Raw genomic sequence first — 16,440 nt, forward strand, 5'->3', positions numbered from 1 at the left:
TTCAAATCATTTTTTCAGTTTCAGCCTGCTTTCACCCACATTTAAGTCTCAAAATTCAAACACACGTGTGACCAAACACAGCAGCAGAACAATCTATACACGCATGCAGAAAACCTATGTTTTTAGACTTTTATCTGCACAGGAAGCTTTTTAAATACAAACAGGGGAATAAACCTAAAGTTTGAAATATAAATGTTTAAAACTGGTATTTACTCACATTGGGATGGTTTTATCTGTAAAATATTTTTGTCTTTTGTTCAACTTGGTTGGGGACATACAGTAAATGACTCAGATTCATCACAAACATTTATAAATGTTTTATTTGTGGATAATAAAACACTGTTCAGCATTTCTCGCCATAAAATACAACTGACATAAAGTCAATATGATATGTTAAACTCTGTGATTATAGAACAAAGTGATTATTGAGAAGAAAACTGTTCAGTGAATCATGAGTCGAATTTCACATCAAATCTCTCTTGTGTTTATCATTAATTCATTTGTTTTTGCTCTCTGATTGGCTGCTGATGATCATGCTGTTCCAGTAACGACTCCTCTGATTGGACCGTTTTCATGTTGTCATCTCTCTGAGGAGTCTGATGTCATTACTGTGTCACACACCCGTGGACCCACCTGAGGACGGTCCACACTTTCTGACATCAGATAATCTTGAGAGTTTCTCTGGTGTGTGTTGTCTCAGGTCAACCTGCTGGTTCCTCTTTGACAGAAAACAGATCAGTCTGACACCTGCAGCTGCTGCTCACTCATGGGGTTTGATGATGATGATGATGATGGAGGGTAAAGCAGAGAGAGTCTTCTGGTGTAGACTCCCTGTCTGCCATGTAGACTCTCTGACTGTGAAGAAGACGCAAAGTTTTGACTGAAAGCTCTGGTGTTGTATGAAGGGTCCTCCAGAGAGAAAACAGGTCGACTGGAGCTCACCTGTTTATCACAGAGAGGAGAGAATTCAGGCTGAGGCTCAGTTTTGTCTGGTTTTCTTTTATCTCCCTCTGTGGGTTTTTCTCTATACAGAGGTCACAGAATTCAGACTCATGGCTTTGGGAGTTTGAACTGGTCCAGCTGAACCTCAGTTTGTACCTGAGAGAAGAGAGTTTTTATGATGGCATCTCAGCACACCTGCAGCAGTTTCCAGCAGCTGTTTGTAAATTCAGCCATGTTGAAACATCAGTGTTTACTCAGTGGAGATTGATCATCACTAGATTCAAACAGACTAGTCACTACTAAAAACAGGAGCTGTAAGAGAACCAAATTTATTATTAAGGCTCCACCATCAGAATAAATGGGCGGGCAGGGTTCAATTTAGCTCAGTTTTTATAGAAGAAGTTCGTCTGACTGTGATGACTCCTGATTCACTGTATTCACACAGATCACTAATGAGTGAACTAGATGGATATATGGATGTAATTCGGATTAAACAGACATATCTGAATAAATATTTAAAACTTTATAATTCTGCCTGTGGTTTAGTGTAATGTTGTTTTATAATTCAGATATCAATAACATATTTAGTCATTTTCATCACTTAGAAAGAATAAGGTCTGTGGGCTGTTATATATGATCTGTCTGTTCTCCTGTTTTTACTCTTTAATGACCCAATAAGAAAATGGTTGTTTACACCATTTTCCCCAAAATGAACTAGTCAGTGTTTTATTAGAACCTGATTAAAATACTGAAGTTACATTACAGTTGGATTACAAAGTGTTACTGTATTTTGCATTGTTTGACAAACTGGACAGTTACATTTAAGTAAAAGAGGGTATCAGATGGGTGTATCTGTCAGTTTATAACTTGTTTTTAAGTATTTCTTACAGTTTCATTTCATCTTCTGTGTGTTGATGAGAAACTATATATTAAAAACTGGAAATCGGTTGGACAAACTGAAATTTTCTAAATCCCGTCCCACTTTACGCGAAGCCACCCTCCTTCTTTTGAGTGTATTTTACACGTATGTAAACATCATTGTGTTGGTCCTTCATCCATGATTAGACATGACTCCTGTAACAGGAAGTTCACCCTGTCCAGCTCTCTGATCCAGGTCTGAGATCTGAATCCTAATCTAGGATTACCAAAGCCCCCAGAGTGCCCCTGAGCCACACTGAGACATTCCCAACAGCTGAGACTCTTATTTCTGTCTGTTATTAGATGAGACTCCAGTTTAAACCTGTCTTTAGCGACAGCTGGATACCTGGGCAGGTTCACCTGATGGGGCTGAGTTTTACACACCTGCAGTTCACATGAACTCCTAGATCATTTAGTGCTCGGTCACACTTTATTTTGGATGTCAGGGTAGATAGACAGACAGGTCAATATTTTAACGTCAGGAGTCTTATATTTAAATTAAAATATCAGTGGGAAAAATCACAGCTGTTTTCCTGAAATTTATCAGCTCTATGTTTTACAAAAAGCTCTAATGTTCACCATACTGAGAACTACACACGATACTGCAGATTATTAATTTGCTCTCTTACACAGAAACACAGGACAACACATTAAACTGCAGATAGATGTTAATGTAAACACAGCACAGACTGACTTCCACTGCACTGATGTAGGCTATAAACAGAAACACATGACAGGAAGTCCACACTGACTATCAAAACATCTCGTAAGTGAAGAGCAGCTTTAAACTCACCGTTTGAAACCACAGTAAACACTTTCAAAGAAAACACAGGAAATATTACAAAGACATGAGTTTATCTTAATATAAACAGTTATTAACCATGTGAAACCACAGTAATCTCTAAAGAAGAAGAGGTAACAGAGGAAAGGAGAGAATCAGGAGAGATTGACAATTTTACATCCCCTGTACAGAATCTAATACAGTTGGACAATGACTCTGACCTTTTCGAGCTCTGTGTTATCTGCCTCATAAATCTAACACATGTTGTGTTGAAAAGATTGTTTAAATAAAGATGTGAGTATAATCAGGAAAATGTAATTAAAGTATCAAAAGTAGTACCCATTGCAAAGAAATGGCCCCTGTGAGTGTTTTATCTAATAATGTTGTGTGTGTGTGTGTGTGTGTGTGTGTGTGTGTGTGTGTGTGTGTGTGTATATATATATATAATATATATATATATATATAATATATATAAATAAATAATATAATAGTGACATCTTCAAATCACTCTTGTTGTCCAACAAACAATCAAATGTCAAATGTTTCAGTTTGCTGCAATTTAAAACAAGGAAAATCCAAAAGTCATCACATTAGAGAAACTGACAACGTGAAAATTTTCATGCTTTTCTGCATGAAAAAAAACTTAAATGATTCATCAGTTATCATAACTGTTGCTGGTTAATTTCTTTACAACAAACTGATTAATCAACTAAGCGTCAAATTTACTGTCTTGTAGTTGAGTATTTTACAGAGCATTATATTTTAAAAGTTCATGTTTTGCTTGTGAAATCATAAATTGTAAAGTAACTGCAGCTATCAGATAGTAACTATTACATTATTTCACAATTGTAGTGAAGTAGAAAGTGTAATGTAATGGAAATACTCAAAGTACAAATACCTCAAATCTGTAATTAACTACAAAATTTTAGTAAAAGTGCTTAGATACTTTTCACCACTGATTTAAGATTGAAGTAACCTTTAATAACCGTCCTGATTTATACCTGCACTAACTGACGTTTTTGTCCACATGTTTTCAGCAGGAACAAGTAGTGACACAGCACTGACATACTGTATCATCACCTTTTAAGTTGATATGTTGAACTTGTGATCAAACCGCTGCTTATTTCCACATCCAGCAGTAACAGAGCAGCATGATCCTTCCTCTGGAGTGGGGTCTGTGTCCACCTGATGAATCTAAGTCCAGTATTCCCTCTCTGTTAGCTCTGTTTTTAGTCCCCACCAGCTCCTTAGAGCAATCTCTGGCTCTTTAGCTGCTAAATGCTCCACTATGTTCACCAGCTGGTCTCTAGCTGTGTCTGTCTGCTGTTTGCTGCTGAGAAGGTAGTGGGCAGTGGCTTTTCACAGCCTTTTCTCTGAAATCATCTGCCTGCTGTAGTCGAGATCGATGCTAAGAGAGTTTAGAAACCAAGTCTTCAGGTATTTTAAAGTTTAAAACATCTTGTCAGGTGTTTTAAAGTGTCAGTGTTTGAGTTTGTACCACGTTTGGATGTTTTTCCAGAGCGACAGCTGTGTGTTCTTCAGGGTTTCTTTGTAAACGCCGTCTCTTCACTGTTCGAAACAGCAGAAACAGAAGAGCTGATAGAAACATCAACAGAATCATTGCTGCTATTCCTCCTGCCAGTCTGCTATCCATATCTCCAAACATCTGCTGCTCGGTGAATGCACCATGAGGGACTGCAGAGAGGAGAGAGCTAATGTCAGTGAACGTACCATGAGGAACATGAGAATGTCTGTGTCTGAAATCACGCCCTTGTCCACCAGAGGTGTTGAGTACATGTATGAATAAATCTTTACCAACAAATCTCCAGGGTGAAGTGACTGATGGTGAAGCATATTGTCACTGACTGAGTCAGTAGTTTTTATCAGTGGAGCTCCTCGCTGTTGACTGAGCTCTGCTGTAATTCACTGTTCGTTATTTCATCATTAAAAGTTTATTTAAAGACAGCTACTGCCACAGAAACAATCGTAATAATAAAAAATTCTAATCTGTTGACTCTGTCATTGTTTAATAGGCTGCTTACTTATTAACTATATGTGCAGTGATTGTGTAGACCAGTTCAGTACTGAACTGAAGGTCACAGTTTGAACCACAAACAGGCTGACCTGAAGACAGTATGAATCAGAGCTGACTGTGGGGCTGTATGAACAGTGATGCACTCATCGACTGTTGTACACACTGAATTCATCTGAATGTTGATGCAACTGCTAAGCTTATTAAAAGGTGAATGAACTAAAGTCAGTGAGTACAAATCTTTGAGCTGAAGTATACAAAGTGATTGATTTCCACCTCCACCACACTCAGTAGTTTACTCCTATAGAGTTGTACAACAGAAATTTGTGTTTCTGTAATATACAGAGTTGTATCGATGAATTGTTAGCAGTTTTTGTTCCACTGTGACAGAGGATATGGAGAAGAGTAAATGTAGTGCACTATGTGGTAAATGTGGAGGGATTTCAGTAATCTGTTATAGTCTGTGTGAATAAAAGAAAAACCAGTTCTGTCATAATCAACTGCTACAGTTTGTGCTGCTGATTGTTTGTGTCGTCTCCGACTTCACTGATTATCTCCTAACAAGGGGGGTGGAGGTGTAGGTGCAGTCAGTTATCTCATTAAGGAAACCGATTATTATTCCATCAGTTGGACTGATCAGTTAGTGATCAATGAGAGATCAGTGGATCAGAAAACCTAGATGAACACCTGATTCAGCCCCCTCCTTCTCAGTCCACAGTCCACTGCTCCTCCACTGGGGGTTAATCCTGCTCTTTTACTGTGTTGTTTCATGTCACACAACCTCACATGTTTGTAGTGTTTGTGTGTTCAGGTTCACATGTGTATACATTTGTCCTCGTGTTTTAACAAGTTTACCTAAGAACCAGGTTGCATCAATCATGATATTATGATGTGACATTATCACAGATCTCTTAGTACTAGAGTTTCTGTCAGCGCATCAATAACAATAAATGTCATTAGAAAAATGTGAAAGAAATGTGCGAACTCATTTAAAAAACAGCATCAACATTACACAGAGTGCGCCTACATTGATATTAGTATCCTAGTCATAATGTGTTTCAGATGTTGTTTGAGCACATAAAACATCAGAGGTCTTGTTTCAAAAACCTGAATAATCCTTAATCTGATCCAGGTTTCTATGTTTTAAGAATCTTCAACTATGATATCAGCAGTACTCTGATAGAGACCAGGTCTGTGATATTTGTGGTCTGTAAACACCTGATCCAGGTTTCTGATCTGGCATGTGGGCAGGTGTTACTATTAGTTAGTTAGCTAAACAAAAATATCATAATAAACTGCAGTCCATTTTGTGATTGGGATTACACCGGCCACACGTTGACGTTCCGACCCCATGAGTGCTCAGTAGTCACTACTGCATTATTACATGAGTATTCAGTACTCATGGGTTGGACCACACCCATCTTCGAACTCTGCCTTCATTGTGATCTCAACTATATACCTGTAAAGTTTTGTGATGCTAATGTGGGGACAAAATCTGTCCACAGACAGGCAGACATATAAACACCAGCTAAAGTACTCAAAACTGCCTCTGGGGTAGTTCTCGCTACAGTAGGTGTCTCCAGGATCATATTTTGCCATGATGTCTCTCTCTCTCTCTCTCTCTCTCTCACTCACTCACTCACTCACTCACTCACTCACTCACTCACTCACTCACTCACTCACTCACAGACTCATAAGGTGAAAACAATACCAGCCAAATGCTGTTATGGCTGGTAACGACGTGATAATGATTTATACACTGAAATGAAACAGCAGTAATTTGGGGATACATTTTAACACCAAAGCCATTTTCATTAACATTTTCCAAAAAACTGACTTCTGCCAAAAACTCAATACCGTTGAATTCACTTTAAAATTTCTACTTTATTACACTAGAAAAAAACATGTTTTTGGTCCAAACTGGCGTGCCTTCAGGTGTTTTTGATATTTTATCTGGGTTTTTCAGTGTAGGGAGTCTTTGACAGACAAAGAGAAAACAAAGAATCTCAGCCAATATATTGTTAGGTTTCAAATATCCATATACCACCCTCAATAATCCATTCTTAGCTGTGATTTAGTTGTAAAGCTTAAAGCTCACCTGCTTGTCCTCTCTGCAGGACTTCAATATCCACTGAAGCTGAAACTTCTTCTCCTGATTCTTCATCTCTGGCTACAACCTGCAGGATAATCAAACATCCAGAATAAACATTACAACAAGGATTTTATACTGCAGTTCATATGTTCAGTTTATACATTGCCAGTTTATTTCCTCCCTCAGAGGTAAAAACCTCCAGTCATAAATATTCCCTGATTGACATTAAACACTGGATCAGATCTGATGTTGCTGAAGTGGATTCACACTGTGAAGCTTTTAGTTTTAATCTTAAGTCTGATCCTCCTGCTGATCCTGCTGTTAGACACCAGTCTGACCTGAGAACCAATCAGTGGTTTGAGGAGACCAAACGCACCTGAGGACCATTTATACATCATATATAAAATTAATTTATAAATGGTTCCTTGTAGAAAGTGGCACCAATACATTGTGACCTGCCTCCTCTACAATTTTCGTATTTAGTAATAAAGTTACAATGTTTCATTTTGTACATTCAGTTAACATACAGTTGTTTAATCATATTTACTGTAAATTTTATCTTCTTACATTACAGTCTAGCACCACTTATGTAACTGAATAAAGAACATGTATGTAACTGTGGAATATAAACTCTTGAAAAAGCTTTTCAACTTAAACTTAAAAATATTACAGAGGACGTGATCTCAGGATCAAAAACAATCTGCAGCCCTCAATAATATTACAGTGCAATTTATTAAAGGTATATTGCCTGCATCAATCTGCATTAATGTAATATATAGTACAACACAGCAAAGGTAATACTACCTGAATATATATTTAGTATAGTGTGATATATATATATATATATATATAGGTAAAAACACCTTGAATAATAAAGCAGTTAAGCAGTGTAATACAGTAAGTAAGAAGGTAAACTCACCTGTTTTATGTGTCTGTGGAGGGTAAACTAACTTGCAATGTGCATCTTTGGAAGGTAAACTCACCTTTAGTTTCCATCTGTGGAAGACAATCTCATCTGTAGTGTGTGTCTGTGGAAGGTAAGCTCACCTGTAGTTTGCATCTTTGGAAGGTAAGCTCACCTGTAGTTTGCGTCTTTGGAAGGTAAACTCACCTGTAGCGTGCATCTGTGGAAGGTAAACTCACCTGTAGCGTGCATCTGTGGAAGGTAAACTCTCCTTTAGTTTCCATCTGTGGAAGACAAACTCATCTGTAGTGTGTGTCTGTGGAAGGTAAGCTCACCTGTAGTTTGCGTCTTTGGAAGGTAAACTCACCTGTAGTTTGCGTCTTTGGAGGGTAAGCTCACCTGTAGTTTGCGTCTTTGGAAGGTAAACTCACCTGTATCGTGAATCTGTGGAAGGTAAACTCACCTGTAGCGTGAATCTGTGGAAGGTAAACTCACCTGTAGCGTGCGTCTGTGGAAGGTAAACTCACCTGTAGCGTGCGTCTGTGGAAGGTAAACTCTCCTTTAGTGTCTGTCTGTGGAAGGTAAACTCACCTGTAGTGTGCGCCTGTGGAAGGTAAACTCACCTGTAGTATGTTTCTGTCGAAGGCATGCAACTGGTCCGTCCTAGCGATCAGAACCCCCCTATGGGTGACTTGGTACAGTCCAGACGGAGGATGGAGGGAGTAGTGGATGTTTGGATTCAGGCCCTGTGATGGGACAGCAGTGGTGACACACCAGGTGTGATACAGTTGATAATACAGGTAGCGTTTCAGGTGTTCTTACGTCAGAGAAGTCGCGGTCTGACACTTGGACCTGTAACACCTGGTTCCCATAGGTGGAGACGATGGATGCAGGGCTAGAGCTCTGGATGATGAAACCTTTATAGATGGTTCTGTTGAAAACCGGAGGGAACATGTTCTCATAGAGAACTCTGACTACAACCGACGCCACACTGTACTTCAGCCTGTCGTCCACCTGACACACCTGGACAGGAGGGGGGGACAGGTGAGGAAAGGCTGAAGAGACTCTTTGTTCTGTACTGATGGTTATGAATGAAGCAGTGAACAGGAACTAGGGTTGTTACCATGACGTTGAGCGTGAAGTTTGGCGTCAGTCGTCGGTCGTCCACAGCTCGGGTTAACCTGAGCTCACCGGTCCTGTTGTTGATCACAAACCTACCCTGATCATCACCTGCTGGGTCAAACACACAGATTATAAACAGATTAACAACTTCATGTCCTCTGCTGTTGGCTGATGTAACATCAGCTGTGGTTTATGACCTATCTAAGGCTACTTCTAACACATATTTTCATACAGCCCAAAAGCCAAAGATATTTTATTAACTACAATGTTAGGACAAGAAATACCAGCACATTTTCACATTTGAGAAGCTGGAACCATTAAATGTTTGGCATTTTTGCTTGAAAAATTACTACCCAATCCCTCCACCAACTTTGGTGCAAATCAGCTCAGTACTTTTTGCACAATCCTGCTGACAAATAAACAAACCAATAAACAAACAAACAAACAGACACGGGTGAAAACATGACCTCCTTGGTGGATGCAATAAGTTTGTCTGGCATTATAATCATTTGGTTATAATGACAAACCCTAATCCTTTTTTGGGGTTAGCGTTTTCTCCTGTGATGTGGTTGGACATTGTTTATGGTAAAGACAACATTCAGCACTGACTCAGTATCTTTCTCCTTTTCAGTAACATAGAACATTTTTATCATCTATAAAATCCATTTCCTCTGCATACCCCCTGCTTCCTGACATTGTTACTCTGTATGTCACAGTTAGTTTATACTTTGTAATCAAAGCAGAAACAGTCTTGTGTACGACACATTTATATGTAGAGTTCTGTTTTTAGATAGATGATGAACCTGAGGTAAACTCTGACCTGACAGGATGTTGTAGATCAGAGGGGTGTCGATCCCTCTGTCTCCATCTTCTGCTCTGATTGGACCAGGAGAAAATTCCAGAACAACATCCTGAAACACACAAACAAGTAGATCTATACATATACAGTAATAAGTCATAAACATGTGCAGAAAAACAAATACACCTGAATACAGTACACATTAACAGGTGGTAACACAAATAACTAACAATATACAAATAAAGAACATATATATATAACAAATAATAAATATCAGATGCATACAAAACATAATCATGTCAAACAGTTTAACATATAAACCCTAATCCAGCCTCAGCTGATTTTGCCCCCCAATGCCCTTGTTAAGATTTCAGCATTTACCAGATATTAATGATCTCCACAGGATGAACCCTGATGATCTTGATGACCATCTGATGTTTACTCCAGTGCCACCATCACAACAAATTACCTGCTGTTTAGTGATTTGTGATAATGGGCTATGTAAAAATTCACTTAACTTGACTTGACACAGAAACACCAGGTTTACGCCTCAATTCTCCTCAAGGGGCTTTATAATCTGTATAGCATACAACACCCTCTCTCCTTAGATCCCCGAGGTGTTTCTGTGGGACGTGTGTTCACCTGCTGTTTCAAGTGTCTACCTTGTGTTTCTGTGTGATGTTGGCGGTGTAGGTGGGGTTCATACAGACAGGAACACCTGGAGAGACAGGTGTACAGGGCAGGAAGTGAGGATACTGGTCATCTCCATCCTCGATGTTCACAGTTAAAACAGCAGATGTGTTGAAATTCTCCGCAGTGTTCGATTCCTGTTTCATATCATCATATAAAACAAAACATCGGACAAAGTTATTTTTATATTTGTTATTTTACTAAGAAATTAGTTATCTTGTCTGTGAAATGTATGGATCCAACCAATGTTGGACCCCATGTTGGTTTTGTTGTTTGTTTTGTATTTATGGCACTTTTTCAGTATAAAGTTTCCGTATTAACAGTGGAAATCTGGTTAAATGCAAAAAATATATACATTTTTACCATAAGGAGTTGTTAGAATAAAGGCAAGTAGGAATGCTTTTGTATGTGAGTTTTGGACACTGGTATACATACATGCAGGTGTAGATCATTCTGTTTTTAGTTTAGTTTCAGTTTACGTTTTTGAGATTTTAGTTAATATACAGTATAAACATATATATGCATTTTTTTATATTTCACTTTTATTTCAGTTGGACCAGGACAGTGTTGCCACATTTCTGATAAATTTCATATATTTGTTTGATACTTTAGTCCTTTTGTATGATGAATTCTTGATGAAAAATGATTATAAGAGCCCTGAATGTGTAATTACTAGGGCATATCATAGTTAAGGTTAGCCCAGATCATCATCTGCAGGTGAGTTCTCTGGTCCTTATTCATTATTAAAAAGTATGACTGAGCGTTACCTGGGCCCAGATGATGAGCTCCAGGTGAGTTCTGGTCTCATAGTCCAGAGGTTTGTTCAGAACGATGTTTCCACTGTTGGGTAGATCGATCCTGAAGAATGAGGCATCCGGCTGCAGGTAACAGGTAAAGGGAGAAAGATGTGTTTATGAGTAAACTGGAGTTAAATGACCAAAGACTGTATGGGAGACGGACAGAAATATGTGGACAGTTCTTACTGATGATTGATCGATGATATAACTGATCATGTCGCCATCGGCATCAACTGCCTTTACGGTGAAAACAACAGAATTCACTGCTGTCAGCTGCACACACGGGAAACAGTTTATTATTAATCATGTTAACATATTTCTTCTAATTGTTTTTATAAATGTTACTAATCATCATCCTTCTAGACTACTAAAAGCAGAATTAGTATCATTGCATGTAAATATGTCAAGTTGAACATGAGATGTCTTTTTTTTAAATTTTCAGGTATTTTGCCTTGGTTTGATGGCAACAGTAGACACGTGACAGGGAAACTTCGATCTAACAAGGTGCCTACATGGCCTCAGTCCAGCGTTGCTTTAGGCCAGGAGCAGACTACACGATTGCAGCCCAATTGCAACACGATGTTGTTGTGGCCATCAAAATTCCAGTGTCTGGTCTGAAAATGAACCTCGGAAATGACGAACCAGCCTTGTAGTGTGACGTAATTGAAGAATAGCGATGTGGTTTTCGGACGCCCCACAACACCACAATGAAAAATCTATCATGTGAGAAATATTTGTATTTTCCTGCCTAGTGTGACGTCTCTTAATCATGTAGTCTGATCTCGGCATTAGTATCATGCTTAATTGGCCCTTAGACCAAGTTCATTAATGACCTTGGGAACAGTAGCTCAACTAAATAAACCTTAACCCGTATTATTATATATTTCTAACCTGAACAGCTGTGAGGACTCAGTAACAGCAACAATTATAACAGCAAAGCTTCTGACTGAAATAAACTACTCTCAGAAGCTGGATTACTAACAAAGCAGCAGAGCGACAATTGCCCGAAGTCCACAGATCCACTCTGTAAATTATTTTGTAGCAATTTAGCTTAAAATACTAATACTAATTAGAAAGTATTTTTGTAATATGCAACACTGAAGCACATTATCGGTTAAATGATAAGGAAACTGGAAGTGGTGATTATGACCAGAGGATTCTCTCTGTGAAGATTCTCGGTCATACAGGTCAAGGTATTTCTAAAGGCTATACGAAGGTAAGTGGACTTGCTTGAGGTTCTTGAAGACGTTTCATCTCTCATCCAAAAGGCTTCAGTTCTGACCGACTGGTGGGGAATCCCATTTTGTGTGGTCTTTAACACCTTGAGAGTCATTGAGGTCACATGTGAATCTTTGACCCACCCATCATGTGGGTCATTAGGGTCACATAAGTCATGGTGTGAATGGGTAATAAACTGCCTGGGGCCATTTGTGCCATTTGTGCGACCTGGACCTTTGCCTGACTACCACTTAATTCCAGTATAATGAGAGTTTCTACTGACAGAAGCATGGCTGTGCTCACGGGAGTTTCCAGTAGTGGCCAATGTCTATATGGAAGTAGAGAGCAGAGCCCTGATCTCCTTCACGTAAACTGCTCCCAAGCACGGGTTTAGGTACACTGATGACACCTGGGTCAAAATCAAAACGAAGGAAGGGGAAGCCTTCACAGAACACATCAATGCAGTCGACAAAAAAATCAAGTTTACTCCGGAGGATGACAGAGGAAACAGTCTGGCGTTCTTGGACTGTGCGGTGCACACTGAAGATGACAGAAGCCTTAAAACTGAAGTATACAGAAAACCCAGCCACTGGAGCACAAGCTTGGGTTATCAGACCCCTATACCATTGGGGCTCAGAATGTGCCCACAAGGACCGAAGGGAAGGAGAAGGATTTAAAACACATCAGAGATACAGTTCAAACAGGTGGTTAGCCAAGCTGGGCCCTGAGAGGAAAAGAACAATAAACAGAACAACACTGTCATTCTAAATATTAAGGACTATCTGAAAAACTCAGGGGGGGATCTTTAACAAACACAGCATCCCTGTGCATTTCAAGCCCAGTAACACTGTAAGGCAGACGCTTTTCAACCCTAAGGACAAAACAGCCAGACATAAGCAGAGTAATGCAGTGTATGCAGTTCAATGCAGTGAGGAATGCACCGACCTTTACACTGGGAAGACAAAGCAACCGCTTCACAAGTACATGGCACAACACGGGAGAGGAAACTGCTTTGAAAGTTCCTGGGACTTCCCACCAGTCAGTTAGAACCGAAAAAGGCTTTCGGATGAAAGATGAAATGTCATCAAGGACATAAAACAAGTCCAGTGTCTTTCATATAGCACTTACAAATGATTATGACTTGATTTTGAAGCCCTATCTTGCAGAGAGGCACTGTGAGGCAATACTGATAATATATCTGTTAATTAGATTATGGGTACATGGCGCACATTCTTAAATAAATCTGTGTTTAATCAAATTATCAGGAACTAACTGACAAACAACAGACATGTAGATAAGTAGTGTCCCAGTGCAGGGTTTTTGGGTAGCTGGAGCCGTTGGTTGTTAATGGGCGCCATCAGCTCCAATTTGCCGCCCCACCACATACACCACCTTGTTGTCCCACTGGGCACCAAAGGCATCAGTCTGTGTCAGATGAAGTCCTTGTCAGTCTGAAATCTCCTTTCTGACAGCAGTCTGATTTCTATGCCTTTCTGAAACAGACACTGTGACATCACAGCCAGCTACTCAGTGATTGCTCAGCAGTGAGTAGGTCAGAAAGAGGGTGGGGTTTGAGCTCAGATTTCTTTTTCTGTCACTTTTCACGTAAACAGCTGACGTCAACACTACGAAAGCCTCCATGTTTACCTCACTGAATGTGAAAGGTTGAATAGTGTCCTGCAGGAAGTTTGGTCTGTTGTCGTTTTCATTCACAATCTCCACCAGGATCCTGTACTGACTCTGAGGAAATAGATTATTTATTGCTGAGAACAGAGTTATACTCATTAACATTAATGTAATAGTTAGACATTTGAAGCTACCTGAATGACATCATCCTCATAACAGGTCAGCTCTGCTATCAGCACTGATCCCTGAACCTGAGACAGACAGACCCATCTCTTAGGGATTTATATACTGTGGATTATCCAAGTGAGACGGGTTTACTTCCAGGTGAGATATTTTTAAGCGGTATAGTTACAGGTGAGATGTTACAAGATACAGGTTTTAGTCACAGGTAAAGTGTGTTTAATCTGCAAGTGTACCTCTCTGTCAAGAACTCTGGAGACCGAGGTGTTGAGTCTGATGGTTCGACCTTCTAAGTAGAACCAGTTGGCATTGTCTCCGGTCAGACAAAGTCTGATGGTGTTAGCTCCTGGATCTCCACTGATACTGATGTTAGAGATGAACTGACCCATCGGACTGTTCTCTTTGACCGACGCAAAAATGTCCGACCCCCCCAGACACAGACTGGCTGAGGACCAAACAGAGAGGAAGAGGCATGAACTGGGCTGGATATCAGACTTATTTGTTAGCACTGACTGAGGTCTGATTGATAATGTTGTTGACTTCTTTGATCAGATAGTTGTGATTTAAATCATCATTTCACCAGTTTTAGCATGGATTTAATTAAATGTATCGTTTAGCTGATGTTCTTAGACGATATGTAGTGTTTGACAACTCTGACTTCTTATGTTCAACAGAAAAATTTGTTATGTAGAAACATGTTTATATTTTTCGGAGTAAGGCAGATGAAAAAGTATGATTTAGGTAATCTATACTGAAACTCAGACCCCCATCTAATGAAACTCCAGGATTTTTATGATGTGCGTTTGTGGCTGTTTGGATTGATAACATATGATAGAGAGTGACAGGAATCATGGGAAAGACGAAAACAAAAGCTAAAGCTGAAATGATTGGCTCATTAATCAATTAGAAGGTTGATAGAATGTGTGACAATTGAAGAAGAATGTGACAACAATTTTGATAAACAATTCATCATTTCCAATCAAACCCACCATCCATTGTCTGATGTCAGATTTTCTGTTTTCTCTGTTTCCTATTAGACCACAGTGTTTCTGACCTGCCCGCCCCCCCGACTTTATGTTCTTACCTGAAACAACATAAGAGAACCTAAGAGCCACCTGCCACAGCAGCAGTCTGCAGGGTCTCAGCATCTTCCTCTGCCTCCTCCGCCTCCTCCACCTGAACACACAAACAACCAGTTTAACCAGCTAATCAGTAGCATCGAGGTCGCCCCCCCCCAAAAAAAAAAACAGCAGTTTTTTTTTTTTCAACATTTTGATGATCTGGTCAGTTACATCAAATATATGTTTTTGTGAAGATACACTGTAGTATGTTATTTATCATACAGTACACACAGAGTCCTCTGAGCTGCTATTGTGTTTTTCGATCGTCCTCTGTGTTCACCAGACCGTTTCAGTCTAAATTCTAAAGTGAGATGTTGTTTCCCTTTATGACTCATTAAAGCCCTGAGCTGCTGTTATACCCTGCAGACTGTTTCTGTTTGTGTCATTACATTCAACTCACCAACTGACCAGAGCTTGTTGTTTTTCTAACTGATTCATATTCACACACAATTTAACTCTGCTCACTAAAACAGAATGGGCTCGTTTAATCCTGTTTACATTACCGGCCAAGGCGAAAAATGCCCTCTCTCACAATGTTAAAGAAAAAGTGATAAAAAAATTCCTGGATCCACTCCTTTAACCAGATTAGCACAAAAATGTAATTGCTTCTTCCTTGGCCCATGCCCCATCTCTCCACCCAAGTTTGGCACAAACCGGTTCAGTAGTTTTTGCGTAATCCTGCTGACAAACAAACAAACCAACAAACAGAAAAGGGTGAAAACATAACCTCCTTGTTATGTGTGAGAGATATAGCCCTTCATACACACTATGCCCAAATTTTAGCGGTTCAAAAGTAATTGGACACTTGGCTACTAAATGGATCTTGGGTAGCTGTTTGTCATTGCAATGTTAGTTCATGCACAAAAAAAGCTCACATCTGGCTCAGAGTTGACTGAGAGTTGACAATTGGCATTTAGATTGAGGTGGAGTTTTTCAGGGTGGAAGGGAAATATCCTTGACTGGCCGAGACAATCACCTGATCTCAGTTCGACTGAGCAGAACAAAATCGATAAACGCTACGCAACCATCCAACTGACGTAGGGTTTTATGGCATCACAATTGTGTCATGGACTGTTACATAAACATTCATAAAACTTTTTAATGGGCACTGGACTAGTCAACAATTTTAATCAAATGAATCAGTTTTGGCGGATTTCCTGGTTTCTTTGAAATTATATAAAAACAAACAATTTTGAATCATGTAGTCATAAGTGATCT

At 39.4% G+C, this 16,440-nt stretch overlaps 1 protein-coding gene across 1 annotated transcript; it reads right to left on the reverse strand.

The window, feature by feature from the left end:
- Window positions 1–735: 735 nt before the first annotated feature.
- On the reverse strand, window positions 736–15,249 carry LOC120803733 (cadherin-related family member 5). The gene is made up of 14 exons (XM_040152554.1): window positions 15,186–15,249; window positions 14,338–14,546; window positions 14,116–14,172; window positions 13,943–14,035; window positions 11,264–11,350; window positions 11,048–11,158; window positions 10,253–10,417; window positions 9,612–9,702; window positions 8,793–8,899; window positions 8,492–8,692; window positions 8,293–8,415; window positions 6,772–6,850; window positions 2,555–2,574; window positions 736–942 (listed from the first exon to the last, which is right to left on the reverse strand). The coding sequence occupies exons 1-14, from the start codon at window positions 15,247–15,249 to the stop codon at window positions 736–738; spliced, it is 1,614 nt and encodes a 537-aa protein (XP_040008488.1).
- Between the last annotated feature and the right edge of the window lie 1,191 nt (window positions 15,250–16,440).

The sequence above is a fragment of the Xiphias gladius genome, chromosome 2, assembly GCF_016859285.1.
Source record: "Xiphias gladius isolate SHS-SW01 ecotype Sanya breed wild chromosome 2, ASM1685928v1, whole genome shotgun sequence".
In the NCBI taxonomy this organism is placed as follows: domain Eukaryota; kingdom Metazoa; phylum Chordata; class Actinopteri; order Istiophoriformes; family Xiphiidae; genus Xiphias; species Xiphias gladius.